This window comes from Ascaphus truei, unplaced genomic scaffold (genome assembly GCF_040206685.1).
Source record: "Ascaphus truei isolate aAscTru1 unplaced genomic scaffold, aAscTru1.hap1 HAP1_SCAFFOLD_500, whole genome shotgun sequence".
Taxonomy (NCBI): Eukaryota; Metazoa; Chordata; class Amphibia; order Anura; family Ascaphidae; genus Ascaphus; species Ascaphus truei.
The window spans coordinates 160,250-179,996 of NW_027456831.1; the positions used below are offsets into that span (position 1 = coordinate 160,250).

The following is a 19,747-nucleotide window of genomic DNA, read 5'->3' on the forward strand; positions in this document are numbered from 1 at the left end:
TCCTTCCCCTTCCTCCTCTCCCCCTCCCCCTCATCCTCCTCTCTCCCTACTCCCCTCCCCCTCCCCTCTTCCTCCTCTCTCCCTCCCCCCTCTTCCTCCTCTCTCCCTCCCCCCTCTTCCCCTCTCCCCCTCCCCCCTCTTCCTCCTCTCCCCCCCTCCCACCCCATTTTCCTACTCTCTCCCTCCCCCTCCCACCCCCTTTTCCTCCTCTCTCCCTCCCCTCTTCCTCCTCTCTCCTCCCCCTCCCACCCCTTTCTTCCTCTCTCTCCTCCCTCTCCTCCCCCCTCACCTTTCCTCCTCTCTCCCTCCCTCTTCCTCCTCTCTCCCTCCTCCCTCCCACCCCCTTTTCCTCCTCTCTCCCTCCCCCCTCTTCCTCCTCTCTCCCTCCCTCCCTCTTCCTCCTCCCTCCTCTCCCCCCCCTCACTCCCCTCTTCCTCCTCTCTCCCTCCCACCCCCTTTTCCTCCTCTCTCCCTCCTCCCTCTTCCTCCTCTCTCCCTCCCTCTTCCTCCTCCCTCCCTCCCTCTCCACTTCCACCTCTCTCCCCCCCCTCACTCCCCTCTTCCTCCTCTCTCCCTCCCCCCTCCCAACCCTTTTCCTCCTCTCTCCCACCCCTCACTCCCCCCTCCCAGCCCCTTTCCCTCCTCTCTCCTCCCCCCCTCACTCCCCCCACCTCACTCCCCCTTCTTCCTCCTGAGTTTCCGCGTCCTGTCTCCATGGTAACCGGGCCCTGGTAAGTTTAGTGGCTGAGCCTGAGAACGGTAATGTCCCGATATCCCCGACACCGGCTCCCCCCCACCCTACACATGTCACCCCCCCCCCCCCGATAGCCCCGACACACACAAGCTCACCCTCTGATACCACCCGACACAAGCTCCTCCCCCCTCCAGATATCCCCCCCCCCACATCAGGGAGACTGACCCCCCACATCACGGAGACTGCCCCCCCCCCACATCAGGGAGACTGACCCCCCCACATCAGGGAGACTGCCCCCCCACATCACGGAGACTGCCCCCCCCCCACATCAGGGAGACTGACCCCCCCCCCGACATCAGGGAGACTGACCCCCCCCCCACATCAGGGAGACTGACCCCTCTACATCAGGGAGACTGACCCCCTCTACATCAGGGAGGCTGACCCCCCCACATCACGGAGACTGACCCCCCCCACATCAGGGAGACTGACCCCCCCCCCTACATCAGGGAGACTGACCCCCCCTACATCAGGGAGACTGACCTCCTCTACATCAGGGAGACTGACCCCCTCTACATCAGGGAGACTGACCCCCTCTACATCAGGGAGGCTGACCCCCCCACATCACGGAGACTGACCCCCCCCCACATCAGGGAGACTGACCCCCCCACATCACAGAGACTGACCCCCCCCCCTACATCAGGGAGACTGACCCCCCCTACATCAGGGAGACTGACCCCCCCTACATCAGGGAGACTGACCCCCCCCCGACATCAGGGAGACTGACCCCCCCCCGACATCAGGGAGACTGACCCCCCCCCCCACATCAGGGAGACTGACCCCCTCTACATCAGGGAGACTGACCCCCTCTACATCAGGGAGGCTGACCCCCCCACATCACGGAGACTGACCCCCCCCACATCAGGGAGACTGACCCCCCCACATCACAGAGACTGACCCCCCCCCTACATCAGGGAGACTGACCCCCCCTACTTCAGGGAGACTGACCCCCCCCTACATCAGGGAGACTGACCCCCCCTACATCAGGGAGACTGACCCCTCCCCCCCACATCACGGAGACTGACCACCCCTACATCAGGGAGACTGACCCGAGACTGACCCCCCCTACATCAGGGAGACTGACCCCCCCTACATCAGGGAGACTGACCCCTCCCCCCCACATCACGGAGACTGACCCCCCCTACATCAGGGAGACTGACCCCCCCTACATCAGGGAGACTGAACCCCCCTACATCAGGGAGACTGACCCCCTCTACATCAGGGAGACTGACCCCCCCACATCACGGAGACTGACCCCCCCCCACATCAGGGAGACTGACCCCCCCACATCACAGAGACTGACCCCCCCCTACATCAGGGAGACTGACCCCCCTACATCAGGGAGACTGACCCCCCCTACATCAGGGAGACTGACCCCCCCTACATCAGGGAGACTGAACCCCCCTACATCAGGGAGACTGACCCCCCCCTACATCAGGGAGACCTACCCCCTCTACATCAGGGAGACTGACCCCCCCCTCTACATCAGGGAGACTGACCCCCCCCCCCTACATCAGGGAGACTGACCCCCCCTACATCAGGGAGACTGACCCCTCCCCCTACATCAGGGAGACTGACCCCTTTCCCCCCCTACATCAGGGAGACTGACCCCCCCCTACATCAGGAGACTGACCCCCCCTACATCAGGGAGACTGACCCCTCCCCCCCACATCATGGAGACTGACCCCCCCCCCTACATCAGGGAGACTGACCCCCCCTACATCAGGGAGACTGACCCCCCCTACATCAGGGAGACTGACCCCCCCTACATCAGGAGACTGAACCCCCCTACATCAGGGAGACTGACCCCCCCTACATTAGGGAGACTGACCCCCTCTACATCAGGGAGACTGACTCCCCCCCTACATCAGGGAGACTGACCCCCCCTACATCAGGGAGACTGACCCCCCCTACATCAGGGAGACTGACCCCTCCCCCTACATCAGGGAGACTGACCCCTTTCCCCCCCCTACATCAGGGAGACTGACTCCCCCCCCTACATCAGGGAGACTGAACCCCCCTACATCAGGGAGACTGACCCCTCCCCCCCACATCACGGAGACTGACCCCCCCCTACATCAGGGAGACTGACCCCCCCCTACATCAGGGAGACTGACCCCTTTCCCCCCCCTACATCAGGGAGACTGACCCCCCCCCTACATCAGGGAGACTGACCCCCCCCTACATCAGGGAGACTGACCCCTGACCCCTACATCAGGGAGACTGACCCCTTTGCCCCCCTACATCAGGGAGACTGACACCCCCCTACATCAGGGAGACTGACCCCCCTACATCAGGGAGACTGAACCCTCCCCCCCCTACATCAGGGAGACTGCCCCCCCCCCCCACATCAGGCAGACTGCCCCCCCCCTACATCAGGGAGACTGACCACTCCCCCCCCACATCATGGAGACTGACCCATCCCCCCCACATCCCAGAGTCTGACCCTCCTACATCATGGAGACTGAACCCTCCCCCCCCTAGTTCAGGGAGACTACCCTCCCCCCAAACATCAGGGAGACTGCCCCCCCCTACATCAGGGAGACTGCCCCCCCCCCTACATCAGGGAGACGGACCCACCCCCCCACATCAGGGAGACTGCCCCCCCCTACATCAGGGAGACTGACCCCCCTCCTACATCACGGAGACTGACCCCCCCCACATCACGGAGACTGACCCCCTCCCCCCCGCCACATCACAGGGACTGACCCATCTCCCGGACATCAGGGAGACTGACCCCTCCCCCCTACATCAGGGAGACTGACCCCTTTCCCCCCCCCCTACATCAGGGAGACTGACCCCCCCCTACATCAGGGAGACTGACACCCCCCACATCAGGAAAACCTCCCCCCCACATCAGGAAAACCTCCCCCCCCACATCACAGAGACTAACCCCCTCTACATCAGGGAGACTGAACCCTCCCCCCCCCCTACTTCAGGGAGACTACCCTCCCCCCCACATCAGGGAGACTGCCCCTCTACATCAGGGAGACTGACCACTCCCCCCCACATCACAGAGACTGACCCCTCCCCCCTACATCATGGAGACTAACCCATCCCCCCCACATCACAGAGACTGACCCTCCTACATCATGGAGACTGAACCCTCCCCCCCTACATCAGGGAGACTGACCCCCCCCTACATCAGGGAGACGGAAACATCAGGGAGACTGCCCCCCCCCCCCTACATCAGGGAGACGGACCCCTCCTACATCACGGAGACTGACCCCCTCCCCACATCAGGGAGACTGACCCTCCCCCCCACACATCAGCGAGACTGACCCCTCCCACCGCCATATCACAGAGACTGACCCTCCCCCCCACATCAGGGAGACTGACCCCTCCCCCACATCAGGGAGACTGACCCCTCCCCCCCACACATCATGGAGACTGACTCCTCCCCCCCCATATCACGGAGACTGACTCCTCCCCCCCACATCAGGGAGACATACCCCTCCCCCCTACATCAGGGAGACTGCCCCCCCACATCAGGGAGACTGACCCCTCCCCCCCGCCACATCACGGAGCCTGACCCCTCCCCCCCACATCACGGAGACTGACCCCTCCCCCCTACATCAGGGAGACTGACCCCTTTCTTTTCCCCCCCTACATCAGGGAGACTGCCCCCCCTACATCAGGGAGACTGACACCCCCCACATCAGGAAAACCTCCCCCCCCCCCACATCATGGAGACTGAGCTCTCCCCCCCACATCATGGAGACTGACCCATCCCCCCCACATCACAGAGACTGACTCCTCCCTCCCACATCAGGGAGACTGACCCCTCCCCCCTACATCAGGGAGACTGACCCCCCCTACATCAGGGAGACTGACCCCTCCCCCCGCCACATCACGGAGCCTGACCCCTCCCACCCACATCACGGAGACTGACCCCTCCCCCCTACATCAGGGAGACTGACCCTCCCCCCCACACATCAGGAAGACTGACCCCTCCCTCCTACATCAGGGAGACTGACCCCTCCCCCCACATCACGGAGCCTGACCCCTCCCACCCACATCACGGAGACTGACCCCTCCCCCCTACATCAGGGAGACTGACCCTCCCCCCCACACATCAGGGAGACTGACCCCTCCCCCCTACATCAGGGAGACTGACCCTCCCCCCCACACATCAGGGAGACTGACCCCTCCCTCCTACATCAGGGAGACTGACCCCTCCCCCCACATCACGGAGACTGAACCCTCCCCCCTACTTCAGGGAGACGACCCTCCCCCCACACATCAGGGAGACTGACCCCTCCCCCCCAAATCAGGGAGACTGACCCCCCCTACATCAGGGAGACTGACCCCCCCCTACATCAGGGAGACTGACCCCTCCCCTCTACATCAGGGAGACTGACCCCTCCCCCCTACATCAGGGAGACTGACCCCCCCTACATCAGGGAGACTGACCCCTCCCCCCCACATCAGGCAGATTGACCCCCCCCCACATCACAGAGACTGACCCCCCAACCAACATTAGGGAGACTGACCCCTCCCCCCTACATCAGGGAGAATGACCCCCCCCTACATCAGGGAGACTGACCCCTCCCCCCCGCCACATCACGGAGCCTGACCCCTCCCCCCCACATCACGGAGACTGACCCCTCCCCCCTACATCACGGAGACTGACCCCTCCCCCCTACATCAGGGAGACTGACCCCTTCCCCCCCTACATCAGGGAGACTGCCCCCCCCTACATCAGGGAGACTGACACCCCCCACATCAGGAAAACCTCCCTCCCCCCACATCATGGAGACTGAGCTCTCTCCCCCACATCATGGAGACTGACCCATCCCCCCCACATCACAGAGACTGACTCCTCCCTCCCACATCAGGGAGACTGACCCCTCCCCCCTACATCAGGGAGACTGACCCCTCCCCCCGCCACATCACGGAGCCTGACCCCTCCCCCCCACATCACGGAGACTGACCCCTCCCCCCTACATCAGGGAGACTGACCCTCCCCCCCACACATCAGGGAGATTGACCCCTCCCTCCTACATCAGGGAGACTGACCCCTCCCCCCCTACATCACAGAGACTGACCCCTCCCCCCACATCACGGAGACTGAACCCTCCCCCCTACTTCAGGGAGACGACCCTCCCCCCACACATCAGGGAGACTGACCCCTCCCCCCCTACATCAGGGAGACTGACCCCCCCTACATCGGGGAGACTGACCCCCCCTACATAAGGGAGACTGACCCCCCCTACATCAGGGAGACTGACCCCTCCCCCCCACATCAGGGAGATTGACTCCCACCCCCACATCACAGAGACTGACCCCCCCCACATCACAGAGACTGACCCCCCAACCAACATTAGGGAGACTGACCCCTCCCCCCCACATCAGGGAGACTGACCCCCCCTACATCAGGGAGACTGACCCCTCCCCCCCGCCACATCACGGAGCCTGAGCTCTCTCCCCCACATCATGGAGACTGACCCATCCCCCCCACATCACAGAGACTGACTCCTCCCTCCCACATCAGGGAGACTGACCCCTCCCCCCTACATCAGGGAGACTGACCCCTCCCCCCGCCACATCACGGAGCCTGACCCCTCCCCCCCACATCACGGAGACTGACCCCTCCCCCCTACATCAGGGAGACTGACCCTCCCCCCCACACATCAGGAAGACTGACCCCTCCCCCCTACATCAGGGAGACTGACCCCTCCCCCCCTACATCACAGAGACTGACCCCTCCCCCCACATCACGGAGACTGAACCCTCCCCCCTACTTCAGGGAGACGACCCTCCCCCCACACATCAGGGAGACTGACCCCTCCCCCCCTACATCAGGGAGACTGACCCCCTCTACATCGGGGAGACTGACCCCCCCTACATCAGGGAGACTGACCCCTCCCCCCTACATCAGGGAGACTGACCCCTCCCCCCTACATCAGGGAGACTGACCCCCCCCTACATCAGGGAGACTGACCCCTCCCCCCCACATCAGGGAGATTGACTCCCCCCCCACATCACAGAGACTGACCGCCCCCACATCACAGAGACTGACCCCCCAACCAACATTAGGGAGACTGACCCCTCCCCCCCACATCACGGAGACTGACCCCCCCCTACATCAGGGAGACTGACCCCTCCCCCCCACCACATCACGGAGCCTGACCCCTCCCCCCCACATCACGGAGACTGACCCCTCCCTCCCTACATCAGGGAGACTGACACCCCCCACATCAGGAAAACCTCCCTCCCCCCACATCATGGAGACTGAGCTCTCTCCCCCACATCATGGAGACTGACCCATCCCCCCCACATCACAGAGACTGACTCCTCCCTCCCACATCAGGGAGACTGACCCCTCCCCCCTACATCAGGGAGACTGACCCCTCCCCCCGCCACATCACGGAGCCTGACCCCTCCCCCCCACATCACGGAGACTGACCCCTCCCCCCTACATCACCTACATCACGGAGACTGAACCCTCCCCCCTACATCAGGGAGACTGACCCTCCCCCCCACACATCAGGGAGACTGACCCCTCCCTCCTACATCAGGGAGACTGACCCCTCCCCATCTACATCACAGAGACTGACGCCTCCCCCCACATCACGGAGACTGAACCCTCCCCCTACTTCAGGGAGACGACCCTACCCCCACACATCAGGGAGACTGACCCCTCCCCCCCTACATCAGGGAGACTGAACCCTCCCCCCTACATCGGGGAGACTGACCCCCCCCCACATCAGGGAGACTGACCCCTCCCCCCGCCACATCACGGAGCCTGACCCCTCCCCCCCACATCACGGAGACTGACCCCTCCCCCTACATCAGGGAGACTGACCATCCCCCCCACACATCAGGGAGACTGACCCCTCGCTCCTACATCAGGGAGACTGACCCCTCCCCCCACATCACGGAGACTGAACCCTCCCCCCTACTTCAGGGAGACGACCCTCCCCCCACACATCAGGGAGACTGACCCCTCCCCCCCTACATCAGGGAGACTGACCCCCCCTACATCGGGGAGACTGACCCCCCCTACATCAGGGAGACTGACCCCCCCTACATCAGGGAGACTGACCCCTCCCCCCCACATCAGGGAGATTGACTCCCCCCCCCACATCACAGAGACTGACCCCCCCCACATCACAGAGACTGACCCCCCAACCAACATTAGGGAGACTGACCCCTCCCCCCCACATCAGGGAGACTGACCCCCCCCTACATCAGGGAGACTGACCCCTCCCCCCCGCCACATCACGGAGCCTGAGCTCTCTCCCCCACATCATGGAGACTGACCCCTCCCCCCCACATCATGGAGACTGACCCATCCCCCCCACATCACAGAGACTGACTCCTCCCCCCTACATCAGGGAGACTGACCCCTCCCCCCGCCACATCACGGAGCCTGACCCCTCCCCCCCACATCACGGAGACTGACCCCTCCCCCCTACATCAGGGAGACTGACCCTCCCCCCCACACATCAGGAAGACTGACCCCTCCCTCCTACATCAGGGAGACTGACCCCTCCCCCCCTACATCACAGAGACTGACCCCTCCCCCCACATCACGGAGACTGAACCCTCCCCCTACTTCAGGGAGACGACCCTCCCCCCACACATCAGGGAGACTGACCCCTCCCCCCCTACATCAGGGAGACTGACCCCCTCTACATCGGGGAGACTGACCCCCCCTACATCAGGGAGACTGACCCCCCCTACATCAGGGAGACTGACCCCTCCCCCCTACATCAGGGAGACTGACCCCCCCCCTACATCAGGAGACTGACCCCTCCCCCCACATCAGGGAGATTGACTCCCCCCCCACATCACAGAGACTGACCCCCCCCCCACATCACAGAGACTGACCCCCCAACCAACATTAGGGAGACTGACCCCTCCCCCCCACATCACAGAGACTGACCCCCCCCTACATCAGGGAGACTGACCCCTCCCCCCCGCCACATCACGGAGCCTGACCCCTCCCCCCCACATCACGGAGACTGACCCCTCCCCCCTACATCAGGGAGACTGACCCCTTCCCTCCCTACATCAGGGAGACTGCCCCCCCCTACATCAGGGAGACTGACACCCCCCACATCAGGAAAACCTCCCTCCCCCCACATCATGGAGACTGAGCTCTCTCCCCCACATCACAGAGACTGACTCCTCCCTCCCACATCAGGGAGACTGACCCCTCCCCCCTACATCAGGGAGACTGACCCCTCCCCCCGCCACATCACGGAGCCTGACCCCTCCCCCCCACATCACGGAGACTGACCCCTCCCCCCTACATCACGGAGACTGACCCCTCCCCCCTACATCAGGGAGACTGACCCTCCCCCCCACACATCAGGGAGACTGACCCCTCCCTCCTACATCAGGGAGACTGACCCCTCCCCCTCTACATCACAGAGACTGACGCCTCCCCCCACATCACGGAGACTGAACCCTCCCCCCTACTTCAGGGAGACGACCCTCCCCCCACACATCAGGGAGACTGACCCCTCCCCCCCTACATCAGGGAGACTGACCCCCCCTACATCGGGGAGACTGACCCCCCCTACATCAGGGAGACTGACCCCTCCCCCCTACATCAGGGAGACTGACCCCTCCCCCCTACATCAGGGAGACTGACCCCCCTACATCAGGGAGACTGACCCCTCCCCCCACATCAGGGAGATTGACTCCCCCCCCACATCACAGAGACTGACCCCCCCCCCACATCACAGAGACTGACCCCCCAACCAACATTAGGGAGACTGACCCCTCCCCCCCACATCACGGAGACTGACCCCCCCCTACATCAGGGAGACTGACCCCTCCCCCCTACATCAAGGAGACTGACCCCTTCCCCCCCTACATCAGGGAGACTGCCCCCCCCTACATCAGGGAGACTGACACCCCCCCCCCCCCACATCATGGAGACTGACCCACCCCCCCCACATCACAGAGACTGACCCCCCCACATCACGGAGACTGAACCCTCCCCCCCCTACTTCAGGGAGACTACCCTCCCCCACACATCAGGGAGACTGACCCCTCCCCCCTACATCAGGGAGACTGACCCCTTCCCCCCCTACATCAGGGAGACTGACCCCTCCCCCCGCCACATCACGGAGCCTGACCCCTCCCCCCCACATCACGGAGACTGACCCCTCCCCCCTACATCAGGGAGACTGACCCTCCCCCCCACACATCAGGGAGACTGACCCCACCCTCCTACATCAGGGAGACTGACCCCTCCCCCTCTACATCACAGAGACTGACCCCTCCCCCCACATCACGGAGACTGAACCCTCCCCCCTACTTCAGGGAGACGACCCTCCCCCTACACATCAGGGAGACTGACCCCTCCCCCCTACATCAGGGAGACTGACCCCCCCTACATCGGGGACACTGACCCCCCCTACATCAGGGAGACTGACCCCTCCCCCCTACATCAGGGAGACTGACCCCTCCCCCCTACATCAGGGAGACTGACCCCCCCTACATCAGGGAGACTGACCCCTCCCCCCCACATCAGGGAGATTGACTCCCCCCCACATCACAGAGACTGACCCCCCCCCCACATCACAGAGACTGACCCCCCCAACCAACATTAGGGAGACTGACCCCTCCCCCCCACATCACGGAGACTGACCCCCCCCCTACATCAGGGAGACTGACCCCTCCCCCCTACATCAGGGAGACTGACCCCTCCCCCACTACATCAGGGAGACTGCCCCCCCCCCTACATCAGGGAGACTGACACCCCCCCCACATCATGGAGACTGACCCATCCCCCCCCACATCACAGAGACTGACCCCCCCACATCACGGAGACTGAACCCTCCCCCCCCTACTTCAGGGAGACTACCCTCCCCCCACACATCAGGGAGACTGACCCCTCCCCCCTACATCAGGGAGATTGACCCCCCCTACATCAGGGAGACTGACCCCCCCCTACATCAGGGAGACTGACCCTTCCCCCCCTACATCAGGGAGACTGACCCCTCCCCCCGCCACATCACGGAGCCTGACCCCTCCCCCCCACATCACGGAGACTGACCCCTCCCCCCTACATCAGGGAGACTGACCCTCCCCCCCACACATCAGGGAGACTGACCCCTCCCTCCTACATCAGGGAGACTGACCCCTCCCCCCCTACATCACAGAGACTGAACCCTCCCCCCTACTTCAGGGAGACGACCCTCCCCCTACACATCATGGAGACTGACCCATCCCCCCCCACATCACAGAGACTGACCCCCCCACATCACGGAGACTGAACCCTCCCCCCCCTACTTCAGGGAGACTACCCTCCCCCCACACATCAGGGAGACTGACCCCTCCCCCCTACATCAGGGAGATTGACCCCTTCCCCCCCTACATCAGGGAGACTGACCCCTCCCCCCGCCACATCACGGAGCCTGACCCCTCCCCCCCACATCACGGAGACTGACCCCTCCCCCCTACATCAGGGAGACTGACCCTCCCCCCCACACATCAGGGAGACTGACCCCTCCCCCCCACATCACGGAGACTGACCCCTCCCCCCTACTTCAGGGAGACGACCCTCCCCCCCTACATCACAGAGACTGAACCCTCCCCCCTACTTCAGGGAGACGACCCTCCCCCTACACATCAGGGAGACTGACCCCTCCCCCCTACATCAGGGAGACTGACCCCCCCTACATCAGGGAGACTGACCCCTCCCCCCCACATCAGGGAGATTGACTCCCCCCCACATCACAGAGACTGACCCCCCCCCCACATCACAGAGACTGACCCCCCCAACCAACATTAGGGAGACTGACCCCTCCCCCCCACATCACGGAGACTGACCCCCCCCTACATCAGGGAGACTGACCCCTCCCCCCTACATCAGGGAGACTGACCCCTCCCCCCCTACATCAGGGAGACTGCCCCCCCCTACATCAGGGAGACTGACACCCCCCCCACATCATGGAGACTGACCCATCCCCCCCCACATCACAGAGACTGACCCCCCCACATCACGGAGACTGAACCCTCCCCCCCCTACTTCAGGGAGACTACCCTCCCCCCACACATCAGGGAGACTGACCCCTCCCCCCTACATCAGGGAGATTGACCCCTTCCCCCCCTACATCAGGGAGACTGACCCCTCCCCCCGCCACATCACGGAGCCTGACCCCTCCCCCCCACATCACGGAGACTGACCCCTCCCCCCTACATCAGGGAGACTGACCCCTCCCCCCACATCACGGAGACTGAACCCTCCCCCCTACTTCAGGGAGACGACCCTCCCCCTACACATCAGGGAGACTGACCCCTCCCCCACTACATCAGGGAGACTGACCCCCCCTACATCGGGGAGACTGACCCCCCCTACATCAGGGAGACTGACCCCTCCCCCCTACATCAGGGAGACTGACCCCTCCCCCCTACATCAGGGAGACTGACCCCCCCTACATCAGGGAGACTGACCCCTCCCCCCCACATCAGGGAGATTGACTCCCCCCCCACATCACAGAGACTGACCCCCCCAACCAACATTAGGGAGACTGACCCCTCCCCCCCCACATCACGGAGACTGACCCCCCCTACATCAGGGAGACTGACCCCTCCCCCCTACATCAGGGAGACTGACCCCTTCCCCCCCTACATCAGGGAGACTGCCCCCCTACATCAGGGAGACTGACCCCCCCCCCCACATCATGGAGACTGACCCATCCCCCCCACATCACAGAGACTGACCCCCCCACATCACGGAGACTGAACCCTCCCCCCCCCTACTTCAGGGAGACTACCCTCCCCCCACACATCAGGGAGACTGACCCCTCCCCCCTACATCAGGGAGACTGCCCCCCCCTACATCAGGGAGACTGACCCCCCCCACATCATGGAGACTGACCCACCCCCCCACATCACAGAGACTGACCCCCCCACATCACGGAGACTGAACCCTCCCCCCCCTACTACAGGGAGACTGACCCCTCCCCCCCACATCATGGAGACGGCCCCCCCTACATCAGGGAGACTGACCCCTCCCCCCCACATCTAGGAGACTGACCCCCCTACTGTACATCAGGGAGACTGACCCCTCCGCCCAACACATTAGGGAGACTGAGCCCTCCCCCCCACCACATCACGGAGACTGACCCCTCCCCCCTACATCAGGGAAACTGACCCCTCCCCCCTACATCAAGGAAACTGACCCCACCCCCCACATCACGGAGACTGACCCCTCCCCCCCACATCACGGAGACTGACCCTCCTACATCAGGGAGACTGACCCCCACCCCTATATCAGGGAGAATGACCCCCCCCACATCACAGAGACTGACCCCCCTCCAAACATAATGGAGACTGACCCCTCCCCCCCCTACATCAGGGAGACTAAACCCCCCTACATCAGTGTGACTGACCCCTCCCCCTGCCACATCACGGAGACTGACCCCTCCCCCCGCCACATCACAGATACTGACCCCTCCCCCCCACATCACGGAGACTAATCCCCCCCCTACATCAGGGATACTGACCCCTCCCCCTCTACATCAGGGAGACTGACCCCTCCCCCCTACATCACGGAGACTGACCCCTACCCCCTACATCAGGGAGACTGACCCCTCCCCCCCACATCACGGAGATTGACCCCCCCTACATCAGGGAGACTGACCCCTCCCCCCTACATCAGGGAGACTGACCCCTTCCCCCCCTACATCAGGGCGACTGCCCCCCCCCCTACATCAGGGAGACTGACACCCCTCACATCAGGAAAACCTCCCCCCCCCCCACATCATGGAGACTGAGCTCTCCCCCCCACATCATGGAGACCTACCCCCCCCCTACATCAGGGCGACTGCCCCCCCCCCTACATCAGGGAGACTGACACCCCTCACATCAGGAAAACCTCCCCCCCCCCACATCATGGAGACTGAGCTCTCCCCCCCACATCATGGAGACCTACCCCCCCCCCTACATCAGTGAGACTGACCCCTCCCCCCCACATCAGGGAGACTGCCCCCTTCTCCTCTACATCATGGAGACTTACCACTCCCCCCTCACATCACAGAGACTGACCCCTCCCCCCTACATCATGGAGACTGACCCCTCCCCCCCGCCACATCACGGAGACTGACCCTCCCCCCCACATTACGGATACTGACCCCTCCCCCCCTACTACAGGGAGACTGCCCCCCCTCCTACATCAGGGAGACTGACCACTCCCCCCCACATCATGGAGACTGACCCATCCCCCCCACATCACAGAGACTGATCCCCCTACATCATGGAGACTGAACCCTCCCCCCCTACTTCAAGTAGACTACCCTCCCCCCACACATCAGGGAGACTGACCCCCCCCCCCCTACATCAGGGAGACTGCCCACCCCTACATCAGGGAGACTGACCCCCCCCACATCAGGGAGACTACCCCCCCTACTTCAGGGAGACTGACCCCTCCCCCCCCACATTACTGAGACTGATCCCTCCCCCCACATCACGGAGACTGATCCCTCCCCCTCTACATCAGGGAGACTGACCCTTCCCCCTCTACATTAGGGAGACTGACCCCTCCCCCTCTACATCAGGAAGACTGACCCCTCCCCCCCCACATAACGGAGACTGACCCCTCCCCCTCTACATCAGGGAGACTGACCCCTCCCCCCCCTACAGCAGGGAGACTGACCCCTCCCCCCCTACACAGGGAGACTGACCCTTCCCCCCCTACATCAGGGAGACTGACCCCTCCCCCTACATCAGGGAGACTGCCCCCCCACTACATCAGGGAGACTGACCCCTCCCCCTCTACATCAGGGAGACTGACCCCTCCCCCTGCCACATCAGGGAGACTGACCCCTCCCCCCTACATCAGGGAGACTGACCCCCCCCACTACATCAGGGAGACTGACCCCCCCTACATCAGGGAGACAGACCCCTCCCCCCCTACATCAGGGAGACTGACCCCTTCCCCCTATATCAGGGAGACTGACCCCCCCCCACTACATCAGGGAGACTGACCCCCCCACTACATCAGGGAGACTGACCCCTTCCCCTCTACATCAGGGAGACTGACCCCTCCCCCTACATCAGGGAGACTGACCCCTCCCCCCTACATCAGGGAGACTGACCCTTCCCCCCTACATCAGAGAGACTGACCCCTACCTCCCACATCACGGAGACTGACCCCTCCCCACTACATCAGGGAGACTGACCCCTCCCCCCCTACATCAGGGAGACTGACCCCCCCCCTACATCAGGGAGACAGACCCCTCCCCCTACATCAGGGAGACTGACCCCTCCCCCCCTACATGAGGGAGACCGACCCCTCCCCCCCACATCACGGAGACTGACCCCTCCCCCCCACATCACGGAGACTGACCCCTCCCCCCCTACATCAGGGAGACTGACCCCTCCCCCCCTACATCAGTGAGACTGACCCCCCACATCACAGAGACAGACCCCTCCCCCCCACATCAGGGAGACTGACCCCTCCCCCCCTACATCAGGGAAACTGACCCCCCTACATCAGGGAGACTGACCCCTCCCCCCCTACATCAGTGAGACTGACTCCCCCACATCACAGAGACTGACCCCTCCCCCCTATATCAGGGAGACTGACCCCCCCCTACATCAGGGAGACAGACCCCTCCCCCCTACATCAGGGAGACTGATCCCTCCCCCCCTACATCAGGGAGACTGACCCCTCCCCCCCTAAATCAGGGAGACTGACCCCTCCCCCGTCACATCCCCGTCACGTTCCCGTCACGTCCCCGTCACGTTACCGTCACGTCCTCGTCACGTCCCCGTCACGTCCCCGTCACGTCCCCGTCACGTCCCCGTCACGTTCCCGTCACGTCCCCGTCACGTCCCCGTCACGTCCCCGTCACGTCCCGTCACGTCACCGTCACGTTCCCGTCACGTCCCCGTCACGTTACCGTCACGTTCCCGTCACGTCCCCGTCACGTCCCCGTCGCGTTCCCGTCACGTCCTCGTCACGTCCCCGTCACGTCCCCGTCACGTCCCGTCACGTTCCCGTCACGTCCCCGTCATCGTCATCAGGGAGACTGATCCCTCCCCCCCTACATCAGGGAGACTGACCCCTCCCCCCCTAAATCAGGGAGACTGACCCCTCCCCCCCTAGGGGGGGGGAGCGGTTATATTGGGCAATAGGAGGAACTCTTTTTTATTGATTTTTTTTCCAGCATTACATTTCATAGAAAATTTTCAAACAAAAACTGCACATTATGTACAAACGTCCACTATGTAAATATTACCTCAGCGTGTGTTCCAACCTCTCTCCTCTCAGCAGCACCGTCACGTTACCGTCACGTTACCGTCACGTTACCATCACATTCCGTCACGTCCCCGTCACCTTCCCCTCACGTTACCGTCACGTTACCGTCACATTCCCGTCACGTCCCCGTCACGTCCCCGTCACGTCACCGTCACGTTACCGTCACTTTACCGTCACATTCCCGTCACGTCCCCGTCACGTCCCCGTCATGTCCCCGTCACGTCACCGTCACGTTACCGTCACGTTACCATCACATTCCCGTCACGTCCCCGTCACCTTCCCATCACGTTACCGTCACGTTACCGTCACATTCCCGTCACGTCCCCGTCACGTCCCCGTCACGTCACCGTCACGTTACCGTCACTTTACCGTCACATTCCCGTCACGTCCCCGTCACGTCCCCGTCATGTCCCCGTCACGTCCCCGTCACGTTACCGTCACGTTACCGTCACGTTCCCGTCACGTCCCCGTCACGTCCCCGTCACGTCCCCGTCACGTTCCCGTCACGTCCCCGTCACGTTCCCGTCACGTTCCCGTCACGTCCCCGTCACGTCCCCGTCACGTCCCCGTCACGTTCCCGTCACGTCCCCGTCACGTCACCGTCACGTCACGTCCCCGTCACGTCCCCGTCACGTTCCCGTCACGTCCCCGTCACGTCCCCGTCACGTCCCCGTCACGTTCCCGTCACGTTCCCGTCACGTCCCCGTCACGTTACCGTCACATTCCCGTCACGTCCCCGTCACGTCCCCGTCACGTCCCCGTCACGTCACCGTCACGTTACCGTCACATTCCCGTCACGTCCCCGTCACGTCCCCGTCACGTCCCGTCACGTTCCCGTCACGTCCCCGTCACGTTACCGTCGCGTTCCCGTCACGTCCCCGTCACGTCCCCGTCACGTCCCCGTCACGTCACGTCCCCGTCACGTCACCGTCGCGTTCCCGTCGCGTTCCCGTCACGTCCCCGTCACGTCCCCGTCACGTCCCGTCACGTTCCCGTCACGTCCCCGTCATCGTCATCAGGGAGACTGATCCCTCCCCCCCTACACAGGGAGACTGACCCTTCCCCCCCTACATCAGGGAGACTGACCCCTCCCCCTACATCAGGGAGACTGCCCCCCCACTACATCAGGGAGACTGACCCCTCCCCCTCTACATCAGGGAGACTGACCCCTCCCCCTGCCACATCAGGGAGACTGACCCCTCCCCCCTACATCAGGGAGACTGACCCCCCCCACTACATCAGGGAGACTGACCCCCCCTACATCAGGGAGACAGACCCCTCCCCCCCTACATCAGGGAGACTGACCCCTTCCCCCTATATCAGGGAGACTGACCCCCCCCACTACATCAGGGAGACTGACCCCCCCACTACATCAGGGAGACTGACCCCTTCCCCTCTACATCAGGGAGACTGACCCCTCCCCCCTACATCAGGGAGACTGACCCCTCCCCCCTACATCAGGGAGACTGACCCTTCCCCCCTACATCAGAGAGACTGACCCCTACCTCCCACATCACGGAGACTGACCCCTCCCCACTACATCAGGGAGACTGACCCCTCCCCCCCTACATCAGGGAGACTGACCCCCCCCCCTACATCAGGGAGACAGACCCCTCCCCCCTACATCAGGGAGACTGACCCCTCCCCCCCTACATGAGGGAGACCGACCCCTCCCCCCCACATCACGGAGACTGACCCCTCCCCCCCACATCACGGAGACTGACCCCTCCCCCCCTACATCAGGGAGACTGACCCCTCCCCCCCTACATCAGTGAGACTGACCCCCCACATCACAGAGACAGACCCCTCCCCCCCACATCAGGGAGACTGACCCCTCCCCCCCTACATCAGGGAAACTGACCCCCCTACATCAGGGAGACTGACCCCTCCCCCCCTACATCAGTGAGACTGACTCCCCCACATCACAGAGACTGACCCCTCCCCCCTACATCAGGGAGACTGACCCCCCCCTACATCAGGGAGACAGACCCCTCCCCCCTACATCAGGGAGACTGATCCCTCCCCCCCTACATCAGGGAGACTGACCCCTCCCCCCCTAAATCAGGGAGACTGACCCCTCCCCCGTCACGTCCCCGTCACGTTCCCGTCACGTCCCCGTCACGTTACCGTCGCGTTCCCGTCACGTCCTCGTCACGTCCCCGTCACGTCCCCGTCACGTCCCCGTCACGTCCCCGTCACGTTCCCGTCACGTCCCCGTCACGTCCCCGTCACGTCCCCGTCACGTCCCCGTCACGTCACCGTCACGTTACCGTCACGTTCCCGTCACGTCCCCGTCACGTCCCCGTCACGTTACCGTCACGTTCCCGTCACGTCCCCGTCACGTCCCCGTCGCGTTCCCGTCACGTCCTCGTCACGTCCCCGTCACGTCCCCGTCACGTCCCGTCACGTTCCCGTCACGTCCCCGTCATCGTCATCAGGGAGACTGATCCCTCCCCCCCTACATCAGGGAGACTGACCCCTCCCCCCCTAAATCAGGGAGACTGACCCCTCCCCCCCTAGGGGGGGGGAGCGGTTATATTGGGCAATAGGAGGAACTCTTTTTTATTGATTTTTTTTCCAGCATTACATTTCATAGAAAATTTTCAAACAAAAACTGCACATTATGTACAAACGTCCACTATGTAAATATTACCTCAGCGTGTGTTCCAACCTCTCTCCTCTCAGCAGCACCGTCACGTTACCGTCACGTTACCGTCACGTTACCATCACATTCCCGTCACGTCCCCGTCACCTTCCCCTCACGTTACCGTCACGTTACCGTCACATTCCCGTCACGTCCCCGTCACGTCCCCGTCACGTCACCGTCACGTTACCGTCACTTTACCGTCACATTCCCGTCACGTCCCCCGTCACGTCCCCGTCATGTCCCGTCACGTCACCGTCACGTTACCGTCACGTTACCATCACATTCCCGTCACGTCCCCGTCACCTTCCCATCACGTTACCGTCACGTTACCGTCACATTCCCGTCACGTCCCCGTCACGTCCCCGTCACGTCACCGTCACGTTACCGTCACTTTACCGTCACATTCCCGTCACGTCCCCGTCACGTCCCCGTCATGTCCCCGTCACGTCACCGTCACGTTACCGTCACGTTACCGTCACGTTCCCGTCACGTCCCCGTCACGTCCCCGTCACGTCCCCGTCACGTCCCCGTCACGTTACCGTCACGTTCCCGTCACGTCCCCGTCACGTTCCCGTCACGTCCCCGTCACGTTCCCGTCACGTCCCCGTCACGTCCCCGTCACGTTCCCGTCACGTCCCCGTCACGTCACCGTCACGTCACGTCCCCGTCACGTCCCCGTCACGTTCCCGTCACGTCCCCGTCACGTCCCCGTCACGTTCCCGTCACGTCCCCGTCACATTCCCGTCACGTCCCCGTCACGTCCCCGTCACGTTCCCGTCACGTCCCCGTCACGTCCCCGTCACGTCACCGTCACGTTACCGTCACATTCCCGTCACGTCCCCGTCACGTTCCCGTCACGTCCCCGTCACGTTACCGTCGCGTTCCCGTCACGTCCCCGTCACGTCCCCGTCACGTCACCGTCACGTCACGTCCCCGTCACGTCACCGTCGCGTTCCCGTCACGTCCCCGTCACGTCCCCGTCACGTTCCCGTCACGTCCCCGTCATCGTCATCAGGGAGACTGATCCCTCCCCCCCTACATCAGGGAGACTGACCCCTCCCCCCCTAAATCAGGGAGACTGACCCCTCCCCCCCTAGGGGGGGGGAGCGGTTATATTGGG

General features: G+C 63.4%; 1 protein-coding gene across 1 annotated transcript in view; it reads left to right on the forward strand.

Moving 5' to 3' along the window:
* Window positions 1-665: 665 nt before the first annotated feature.
* Window positions 666-19,747, forward strand: part of LOC142484985 (WD repeat-containing protein 97-like) — a 119,276-nt gene continuing 100,194 nt past the window's right edge. The window contains exon 1 of the mRNA XM_075584225.1: window positions 666-731. Within this exon, the coding sequence (XP_075440340.1) occupies window positions 715-731 (17 nt within the window). The 5' untranslated portion in view covers window positions 666-714. The remainder of the gene's footprint in view (window positions 732-19,747) is intronic.